General features: G+C 41.1%; 1 protein-coding gene across 3 annotated transcripts in view; it reads left to right on the forward strand.

Annotated features, from left to right (window-relative positions):
- LOC144767615 (putative methyltransferase DDB_G0268948) overlaps positions 1-9,115 on the forward strand; it is a 460,480-nt gene extending 451,365 nt beyond the window's left edge. For all 3 annotated transcript variants that reach the window (XM_078651018.1, XM_078651019.1, XM_078651017.1), the window contains one exon: positions 8,138-9,115. In XM_078651018.1, coding sequence (XP_078507144.1) covers positions 8,138-8,228 — 91 coding nt within the window. In that variant the 3' untranslated portion in view covers positions 8,229-9,115. The remainder of the gene's footprint in view (positions 1-8,137) is intronic.
- Positions 9,116-11,847: the final 2,732 nt, after the last annotated feature.

An 11,847-nucleotide genomic window follows, 5' to 3' on the forward strand; every position in this document is an offset into this window, starting at 1 on the left:
AAACCTCGTGGAACCCCAATCTTCACATGTGTCCAGTGAAGTATCTTTCACAAATCAATTGAAAATAACAGGACTCCTCCAATAGAAAAGTGTCGACGCGGTCGGGTTTCGGCCTTCCAAAATATCAGGCCTCCACAGGGCTGGGCGACAAAAGAAGGGGGAAACAAACTTGAACTCCACGGTGGCAAAGCGACCCGCTATGTCAACAAACGCCAACTATTTCTTGCGTATGTCCGCTTTTTTACTCATGGGGGCATATCTCAGGGTTCTTGAGTAATCCTATTTGCACGAAAATACCAGTATCGGCAGTCCAAAGTACTGCAACAACAAGTCGCCATGAAGGTCCGAGAGGGGGAGAGGAAGAGAGCAGGAGCACACACTCAGGAGCTGCACAGGAGTGCTCAGGCAGACCCCAACTGACAGAATGGACACACAGGAGAAGGTAAAGGAGACTGCAGAAAGGAAAAGGAAGCACAAGTTTAGTGAAAAGGAGTTGGAGGTCTTCATTGAGGAAGTAGTGAAGACCCATGAGCTCCTATTTGGCAAGAAATCACTGCATGTACCTGAATCACAGACGAGGAATCTGGCTGGAGATGCAAGTCAAGATCAATGCCATTGGGGTCACACAGCACTCCATCGACGACCTGAAGACGCGCAGGTATGACTTGCGCTCCAAGGAGAAAGAGAGGGTAGCAGACAGGCTGAAGCAAGCCAAAAAGACAGGTGGAGGACCATCCCCAATCCCCAAATACACATGAGCAAGTTAGAATTCTACTCCATTCCACATTTTGATAATAACCAGCAATGCATCATGGGAAATGTAGTCCCAAAACTCATATAGCAGAGCAGTGACACAGGTGAACACAATTGCAGGGGCCTCACACCAGTCAATAACCAAGCAGAGAACTGTTGGTGTGAATAGCAAATCATGTGAATTTAATGTAATACAAATGCTTCAAGGAAATTCAGTAAATGGACATCTTGTATCCTCAGGCGAACCTGTGCCACATGCAGAAGACAGGGAGACATATGAGGCACCTGGGCAACGACATGCAGGGGAGGAAGAGTCACAGACAGCCACAGATGCCACACCTACTCCAACAGCAAGACCTTTGAGGTACACTGTGGAAACACTACAGGAGATGGAGGGGGGAGTGGAGGAGACATCAGAAGATCCACATACCATACCCAAAGAGCCAGCACAGTCTCCAAACCTACAGTCACCCATGCAGCGTATCCACACCAGCAGGGTGAGGAATCCAGTGTCTTTGCGGGTCTTGAGGGCACCATGGTCAAGGTGCAGCGACAGCAAATGAAAACAATGAAATTAATGCAACAGCAGCTGGTGTCCCTGAACAAGAACATGAGCGACATCAAGGAGGGCATTAATGAACTAAACACCACTGTTGCAGAGGGTCATAGGGCCAATGCAGAGTGTATGAAGGACATGACTGTGGCAGTACAGCAGTTATGCTGCAACATGCAGAGTGAACGTGGCACAAGGTGCCATGAAAAACAGCGCATGGATGGATACACTAAGGCAGTCAACCGCCGATGCAATGCTACAGCTGTCTTGAGCCGAAGCACAGTTGCGATGCAAGTGGAAATGGCCCTCTGCAGCCAAGATGTTGCTAGGGGGTTGGTGCAGATCACCAATGCTGATGAACTGCTCCAATCAGCCAACTTAGCTGCCACAGGGGCTGGGGATGGTGGAGATAGTGAGGAGGTCACCAGCCGCAGCAGCATTACTCCACCTGTCGCTGGGCCCAGACAGCAGAGTGCAAGGCACGGGCCAGCAGCAGAACAGTCATTAAGGGAGGGAAGTGTGCACATTGACCTAAGCAGTGCTGGGCGTGGGTGCAGGAAATAAGTCCATGCTGAGGCAGACATTTGCTGATGGGTGAGCTACCCCATGTGAGACACTGAAAGGGGTTGTCAACCTGCATGCAGTGTTGACATGCCATGATATGCAACTCAAGGCACACAGGGGCCAGTATTGTAGGCGGTGTGCATACATATTGCCTGATGTAAGGACAATAAAACACCATTATTCAAATATCCGTATCAGCTGTATGTCATTACTCACTTAGAAATAGTTGCGTGTGATGTCATCGCGTCTGTGTCACCCATCTGCAGCTCCTTCACCACCTGCTGCTCTGTGATGAGGCCATGGGCATTCCTTTGCAATGATTTTGCAACATATCTTGGGGCGGTTCTGGCACTTTTGTGGAGGCAGCAAAACCTGCTCTTCAGCAGTCCAAATGTCCGCTCCACCACGTCGGCTTATGGGCAGCATTGTATCTCCTCTTACTTGGGGCAGATGGGTTGATTAATGGGGTGAGTATGGGTGAAAGCACTGCATATGCACTGTCTGCTACATGGGAAAGGATGAAACAACAATCACAGGCAACTACAGATACATCCAAAGTATTCATCAGAGTTTGTTACATGCATTTACCTAGCAGGTATTCGTCTCCAAATTCTCCCCCAGTCAGACATGTATAGATTCCACTATGCCTGAAGATGTAGGAATTTTGCTACTATATCAGGTATGGACGTGTGATGCATCACAAATGACCTGGACATTGATGGAATGATGTGATTTTCTGTTCTGATATACGTACTCAGTAGCAGAGGGGGCACATATTGCAATATATGTTCCATCAATACACCCAATGACATGTGGGAACTGAGCCATCTGATAGAAATCCATTTTGGTCTTATGCACTTCCTGTTGGATGTGGGAAACCGGAGGTAATGGTGCATTCTTTGAAGCATGGCATCCAGGAAGTGGTTCAGGAACGTGACAGGCAACTTTATGAGACCCCTCCGGCTACAGCTATCACCCCCTGGTAAATACCTGATGTAAGTAGGTGCAGGAAACACAGTACATGCACATGTGGGGGAATTGCATGTGCCCTGCATAACTGATGCTCCAGGATTGGATGCAGGCCACATAAATAAATAAATCATAAATCACACGTTCTTATATAGCGCCTTTTCACCGTAAGGTCTCAAGGCACTTGCTTTGGGAACCCATCCTGGTCTTTCCCTGCGAGATTACCCCTACTGGGCATCCCCAAGGTGAAGACCAGGCATCCCATCGCGGTGGGGCCGTAGTGGAGATTAAGCAAGCTATTGCCCAGAGTTGCAGAGTGTGAACCCACGATTCGAGTTGGAACCGAGGTGAGAATTATCGAGTCCGTGGGCATTTTGAGCTCAAGACCCTGCCGCGTCGGGGATTGAACCCTGGTACCGGGTCTGACCTCTGATCAGGGACTGCCTCCTCCAACCGGTGAGCCACACTTCTCCACTCAGGTCTAGGATGGTAATTGAGTCAAGCCTGTACCTCTCATGTATTTCTTTTTCTGTCAGTTGGAACAGGGTAATGCGCACTCTGTATATGCATTCCTGTTGCCTCCTAAATCTCTGTGCTGCTGTTTGCATCCGCATCCTCCTTGCTATGACATACAGGGCTGCCATTGTATGAAACATGATGCATTCTGGGGCTGTTTATATGCAGTGCACCTGGTTACCACCTGCTTTGAGTTGGTGGTAAATTGTGACTCGCAAATAGCGATTTTTGGTGAAATCTCTATTTCCGGACTTTTCATACATGTCTTTGTGATTTCTTATTTGTGATTTTGCAATTTGCAGGTCCCAATTTGGGACTTGAATGGTCAGATTCGCAAAATAAGATTTCGCAAATTTACTTTTTTTTTGCAAATCCTTATTTTGCGATTGGATTTTTCCTTCTCTACATTGCACAGAGCTATTTTGGGGTCGCAAACGCTGATATTCTGCGAATTTTAGCGTTTGCAATCACTGTTTCGCTTGGTACATCTGGCCCCTTGTGTGGCGAGATTCTTTACTTATTACCCACAGAAAATTGCGTCTTTCCTGATCATTTCGAAGAGAAACAAGATAATTATGCAGAAGGGCACCAGCTTTGTATGTTTTCAATGCTAAATTGACTTGTATTGTACAAATCTATCTGGGGGTCTGTTTATAGAGCTACGAGTGGTAGCATTAAGTTCAGCTCCAAAAATCCAATCTCTATTGGAATGAAATCAGATCAGAAAAATACAGCCCAAGAACTGGAATTACTATCTGAATTTAAAAAACATGGAAGGGTACTATGTGAATGTATACAAGACTGACAAATTAATGATAAATACTTCCATGGAGGTCCTTCTGTTGGGATTTGAATGATGGATGACAAAAATATTGTGTGACATGAAAAATTTGTCAAAAATAGTATGACTAGTAAATTATCATAAGCACATCATTAATTTGGTTGTAATATTGTTTGCAAGGGTATTGTTATGTTTACTGTTGTTAATTTTAACAATGTTGCAATAATGCTCGATATTTATTAGTTTTACATATTAGTTTGTATAATCATTTTAACTTCTTGTATTCAAACATAATTGTAATTGACTTTTTAAAATATATTTCAAATTTCATACGTGTATTTTTTAATGTAATTAATAATTTTTAATGCAGTAGTGGGTTGTTGGGTTTGTAGAGGAACGGAGTGAGGAGTTAGTTAATGTATATACTAACTATTTGTATTGCAAATTAAATTATATATTGGCTTATATTTTACATTTTGCATGAATTTTACTGAAATTTCATTATTTAAGTTTTATTTGTAAATTATAATATATTTATTGATTTTTACACTTTTTTTGTTAGGTGTGTAGGGGAATAGGGGTATAGGGTGGGTCGTTTTTGAAAACTAAACTAATTTTTAATCTTATTTACTGTTTTTATTCACATTAACTTTTTTGTATTTACATTGTTTATTATTATAAATGATTCGTTTTTTTCTGGTGTCAATGATCCCGAATTCAATAAAAAATGCTTTACACTTTTCTGAATCAGCCTAATATCTAATCACCTCTCTGATCTACTGATTCATCGAGGGCATTAAGTACTGATAAACTCTCACATTGGACTGTTGGTTACAAGTCTTGCTTATTCTCTTGCATGAATGTTGCTCTGTATACTTCCTGAATTACAGGCATGTATTGAGTCTTTCGTCGATGTTTATATCATTCATTGGCCACAACTTGTAACCTTGCTTTCATTGTATCATCATTTTTGCATGAAGCTGTCAGGTTAGTTGCAGTTCAGGAAGCATTCGTGCTGCTAGGGAGTCAGGGACTCTGCAACGTGGGATCAGGTCAGGCCAGCTTGAGGCTTGAGTGGAAGGTAATAGGCATGTCTGGGTCTTATGAAATAAACTCAAAGGATACAAACCATCTGACATGGGAAGGTCCTTCATCACCAGCCTGTCAGGGCGATTTCACTTTGTGCAGTGGCAGCATGAGCTGGAAAAGTTAGATTCTCATTCACGTGCATTAATTTAATATTGCAGTCCATATTTATGTGTGATTCTGGATTCATTGCACTAGAAACAAGCATGTGACCCAGTTTACAACATTATTGATAACAAAACAAATTTAAGATTTGCAAAGGTAAAAACTGAATTTAACAAGTCGATAGTCTCGTTCTCAGTGAGGCCCTAATTTCTCATGAGCAAGTCTTATAAAAAAGTGTCCTTTCTTAAGTTTTTGTCCTGGACTATTATGAAATAGTTGCCAGTAAAAATGGACTTTGCAGCTACAGATAATGTAGAGATGCCCTGTCATCCCCACTATATGGAAATATAATTTTCTCCAAGCATATTGACAGGTAGAAGTTTTCAAAGTCTTGTCTGCTGCTTTCAAATCTACTTTGTCGGTGTTCGGAAAACGAGGAGTAATAAAATAATTTCTCCTCTTTTTGACATTCTAACTCCTGCTCTTGCATGGCATTAGCTTTTGGTGCTGCCTCTAGTTTACACATCATTTTAAATATGGGGCAGCGTCAAAAAGCAATGGGTGTTGCGATGGAATGCCCACAAAAACAACCATTGCATGCCCATTTCACACTATTTGATGCGTGAAAAGGGGCCATATTTACAAGTTGCCGTTAAACCAAAAAAGTGACTTAGCGCCACTTTGTAAATATGGAGAAGGGCATAGCTCCACCAGGACGTCACTAAAAGTGACATTCAGGTAGCACTATAGACTTGTAATTATACCTCTATCTTTTTTTTCTCGATTCTTTAGAAAATATTTTGTCTGAAATATGGGCTCGTTACACCAACTCTGCAGTATTCTGCAGTTTTCCCTTCCCATGCCAATGAAATTGAGTCAAATGTAAATGAATCACACTAATCAACAAGCAAACAGCACAGCCAATCCAAGGATATTTTTATTGGTCACCTTCCCTCAGATTACTATGGACATTATCACTTAGTTTGTGTTCCTCATAACAGAAACAATCACATCATCAGTGCACCAAATCGAAAATGTAAGATGACAGCATTTTCTCATTTGCATCTGTAGGTTTCAATAATACGCAATGTGCAAAGTTGGATTTTATCACAAAATTCAGATAGTTCTTGCAAAAATATAAAAAATCGGCAAAAGTGGTGTGGTCCCATGTGAGTTGGGCTTTCACATGAAAATGTTGACTTTTGCATCTATTTTCTAAATAAGCGTACTTTATTTTAAGTCACTCACGAGAAATAACTTGGCAAAGTTACGACTCACGTGCAAAAAAATGTTGGGGTTACCATTCAAAATGAACGTTCACCAGACAAAAGGGCATGATTTTATGAAGAAGTGAAAAACTGTGAATTCTGGAGACAGAAATAATATGGAACTCCATGAAAGTAGGCTTGGGTAACTCAAAACTAACACCCCAAATCCTGTATAGCAGCAGATACTGTCAGTTATTGAGTAAGGGGAGGAGTTCTCATGTGCCTTAACTTTTCTCCTCTGTTAAGTGACTCCACTTTATAAGGTCTATAACTGCCACCCGCCCATACCAATATGCTGATTATGGCCTCATAACATGACATCGCCAACTACAATGAAAAATGGCTTACAACACGAATCTCTATTCACACAGGTCACAATGTTGGTCTGAAGCATAGATGAGTCAAGTGAAATTCACTATTTTGTGTGGCTCCATCTGCCTTTTACATATGCCATTGAACAAAATATTCCATAGAGCCAATCCTTGTTCAAGATTGGATGATTTTTGTGTCAGGTTCACTTTCCTTGCTGTTATTGCTGACTTTGCTCTTTTTCTGTGTTTGACCTGTCAGAGGGACATTTTGGTCTTACCATCAGTAGATTTGGCATTCTCTGCACCTATGAAGACAGAGCTGTTTTTACATTTAGGTGAAGGGGAGCACAGCAAGGCAACTTGCTCCATTGCCCTACGCCAAGGTGAAAGGGTAGGAATGCACTGTTTTTAGGTAATACAGTGCATTCCTGTTTTTTCTGCCTGTGCTGGCGCTGTTTTGGCTACCTAATGCCAACGTATGCACCCTTGCACAACGGTGCAAATATGCCTCCATTACAGGCAGGATTGTGGCACTTTCCTGCTAAAAACAAACCTGAGAGGCATTTTCCCCTTTGGAAAGAGAAAAAAAGAGAAGAAATAAAGCTATGTCTTCTCATTGCTCCTCACCTTGGGAGGAGTACATATTAGGTGCTTCTCCGGGTTTATGTAAATCTGGGGCAGTGTCAAATTTCCATTAGCCTCTAGGGCGCAAACTAAAGCGGCACAGCGATTTACGCTGCTTCGCCTCACTCAATATTTATGAGGCTACTGAAAGCAACGTAGGGTGGTCTTTCTTGGCGTTATGAATTTTATTGAGAGCCCTGCATCATGTATGTACCACTTTACATAAAAAATTGGCCCCTAGTTTTATTGCCACCTAGTGGTCTCTTGAAAAAACTGCTGCAGAAATGTGGGGGATGTAATTTCGATCTTGACCGATATTGAAGATTACTGTGAACTAATGTTAGCAATTCCAGTCAGTCTCACTTGTATGTAAAGGTAACAGATGCTGATTGGGATTGCCATTGGTAATTACTCTGTGATAGAACTGAGGCATGTGAGGTTCCAAGTAGTTAGAGTCAGATTTCGTTTATATAAACATGTAGAGTTAAATGCAGAGGCTGAATGAAAGAGCAGAACCAGAAGACATACATCTTTATTTGCTTTGATTCAGAAACTAACAGAGATATGCTGTGTAGTTCACCTTTACACTGTCTCTTCCATCCTACAGGCTTCTACAGATCATGGGAGTGTCTTCTCCAGACACGGAGGTGGAGGTCCACAACAACTATTTCTGTGTGTTGGCCTGCAAGTCAAAGTGATACCTGAGAAGATTGGCAAACATCATTGTAGGAGTGTGGTCAATCAAAAGAAATCTGCCACAAATACTCACATATTTGCAATAAAGTCTGTCTTTATAAGTGGTACTGATTAATAATTGGCTAATGTATGTCCTAGTACTGAGTATAGGCACACTCCTGCGGTGGCAATAATTAGTTCTAGTGAGAAAGAAGCACTTATCAAGTTTGTCTTTTAACACGGCCCAGGCCTGGAAGACTGGGTATGATGTACAAATACTCTATTGCTCCTCGAACGAATACGACTTGTGACTGTTCTAATTTACTTAACTTGATAGTAAATAAAAGTCTGCATCAAGAAATGGCATGATAAAATAGATAAGACACCTAGCGCGTGCCCTCAAGATAAATGCTTCCCAAAAGCTACTTTTTCTACTTTTTCTTTTTTTTAAGTTTGAAAAGCTTTATTGAGTAAATAAAGACAATGTAAAACATCAGTACAACTGCAAAAAGATAAAATACAGTATAAGAAGAAACAAAAGTAAGCCGTGTGTGTATAAATAAAAACCTCAAAGAGGTAAAGAATATACCAAGGGAAAATGCTTTTATAACTTTTAGAATTTTGGGGAGGGAAAAGAAAGAAGAAGAAGGAAAAGAGAGAGAGGGGAAGGAGGAAAGGGAGGGGAAAGAAACATCAATAATAGAGCAATAATAAAGCTATTACATAATATAATTATATTAATAGTATGTAAAAAAAAAAAAAACATCATATAGCAGACAAATGAATATGAAGCTAAATGGCACATCTGGATAGGTAATCTGTTAAAGGGGACCATAATAAATCACGTTTAATCAGAAGGGAAGTAGAAGAGGCATATGCACGATCTAATCTATGGTGATGACAAATTAAATTCCACCATGCAGCATATTCGACATTCTTGGTATCTTTCCAATTGGTAGTAATGATTTGAAAAGCAATAGCAATACATAAGTCAATGAATTTGCGTGTAAAAGGTGGAACATCCCAGACTGGAGCTAAACCACCCAGAAAAACCAGAGAAATATCAAAGGGTATATTATTAGATAAAATTTTGTTCAGGGAAGACCAAATTCGTGACCATAACAGTTGTACTTTAGGGCATAAAAAGAACATATGTTTAAAATCACTTGTAATACAGGAACAGGACCAACATTTTTTGGAATTTATTAGTTTAAATTTAAAAAGATCACAAGGAGTGTAAAACAATCTATTGTAAAAATAGTATAGGGTCTGCGTGGTACTAGCGGAGAGGGAAGTTGAATGGAGTTTAGAACAAATAGAATCCCAGGTGGACTCGAGGAAGGTTTGGCCAAGGTCTAATTTCCAAGAAAGTTCAAGTTTTGTTTTGGGCCTCACTAAAGGTGAGGGAGAAAGTAATTTATAAATGGCTGAGGCTTTGAGGGGAATGTGAAAATTAGGAGGGGAGGATAAGAGAGGAGGAGTGTAGGAAGTGGGTGCATCTTGTATGATAGTGGAGTGTAGAGAAGGAATAAGTGTGAGAAACTGTGAAGAGAATTTATTGAAGATACCAAAAGATTCACAAAGTACCTGAAAAGTCGCTAGAGAATTATTAAGAAGAAGATGACTATAAGTAAGGATTCCTTTATCAATCCATTCCTTCCAAAAAAGGGCACGGTTACGAAATTTAAGAGATTTATTGTACCACAATGGGGTATTCAAGTGAAGAGTAGAGGACAAGGAAAAGGAGCGGAAAAGAGCAAGTACAAGGGCTTTTGAATGTTTGAAAATAGGCGAAGAAAATTTTGAAGGTGGCTAAACATCTCGGTGGTGTTAACTTTCCAAACATTTCACGCTTTCATTCTGCATTTTCCCTTAAGCAAATCTGGTCTTCTTTACTTGACTCTCCTTCGCCGCTTATTACATCCTGGAGCTCTTTAGAATCAGCACAAATCTCCCCTTTCTCTCTTCTCACCGCTTCTAACCTTACTTTTTCTACTTTTTCAACCCTGAAGAAGTCCACTTTCTCACTGACAAAAGCTAAGTATTGTATATTCTACAGTCTTGCTCTCGCAACCTGTACCTTATGCTTTCATTTGTTATCCTAGTGCCTCAACTCATTTTTCATCAATCTATCTCTTGTTTTAGAGAAATGTACTTTTCATTGAGATAAGAAAAAGAAATCCAAAAAGATAATCTACAGTTTCGTGATTTTTAAGTTTCGTGATTTCAATTTCTTGGTCTCTCATTTGTCGGAGCAGTGTGACATTGTCATTAGTTTAAGGTTATGGTGACTATAACAATAAAATCAGAAAAAAAGTTTAAAAAGCACCTCTGCCTTGATCCGGAATGGCTACTGACGCCACTATTGTGGCCATACCCAAGGAGGGTAAAGATCTTTCTGATCCAAAAAATGACCGTCTGATTCCATTTTAAATATGGAAGCCCAAATGTTTGTGATGATCCTTGCCAATTGACTGGAGGGGTACATTCCCCAACTCATTCATAATTTACAAACGGGGTTAGTTAAGGGACATCATGCAAGAGACAATATTTGCAATGTTTGTCACATTATAGAAAAAGCACGTCTATCTGCACTGCCAACTGCATTGATTGCTCTTGATGCAGAAAGGCATTTGATAAGGTGTCTCGGTTGTTCCTTGAAGTATTATTGGGATCACACAAACTGGGTGGCCCCTTCGTTAAACTGGTCTTTGCCCTATATGCAAACCCAATAGCATATATTAGGGTTAATGGATCTACCTCTTCTTATTTCCCCCCTTATCAAGGAACAAGAAAGAGTTGTCCTCTCTCTACTTCCTATTATCTATTGACTCCTTGCTTAAGCTACATAATGCTGACACGAACATCAGAAGGTCTTCAGTTTGGTCAGTGCAGTTTTAAAAATGAGGCTTTCACAGATAAGATCCTTATTTTTTCTGAAGCTATTGAGGCAGCTACTCCATTTGTAATTAACATTATCAATGCCTTCTTGAAAGTGCCTGGTTAGACAGTGAATAAGAAAAAAAACTAGTTTTCTCCTTAGATCCTCTGTGTCTCCTTTCTCATCAGGAGGAACTTTAAACATCGTTGCCGGCTGCCGCAGCACGGGACGCCATTTTTGTGCCACTACTCTGCTCCCTACACTGGGGACGGGATGGGGCAAGGACTTCAAGCCCCAGGAAACATTGCAGGTCTGTGCAGCCCACGTCACCACGAGGCGCTTTATACATCCTCTTGGGCTGTCTTATTCCTAAGGTATTATTTGGCATTTGTCTTCTAACTTACTTACTGCCTCATATTCTAATCGCAAAATATCTCTTACCATATCTTGCAGTTTTGGCTCATTGACTGCTTGGCATGGGGAAAAGGAAAGTGACTGAGGTTGGGCCGGGAGGCACCACAAAGAAGAGATCCAAGAAACGGTCCCAGGGTTCAAGCCACCAACCCAGGAGAGAAGGGGTGCATGGGGAGAACATGCTAGATCATATTGAGAACATCATAGCAGATTGTGAGGGGTTGCTTACAACACCTGTTCCATCCATTGACACCACTGCCCCTGCTCCCACCAATACGGCCTCCCACATTTATACCCATGCCGGGTCTACTAAGAAAGGGCATGGGAACATACCAACTTCATTTAGG

Source organism: Lissotriton helveticus, chromosome 7, assembly GCF_964261635.1.
Source record: "Lissotriton helveticus chromosome 7, aLisHel1.1, whole genome shotgun sequence".
NCBI classification, from domain to species: domain Eukaryota; kingdom Metazoa; phylum Chordata; class Amphibia; order Caudata; family Salamandridae; genus Lissotriton; species Lissotriton helveticus.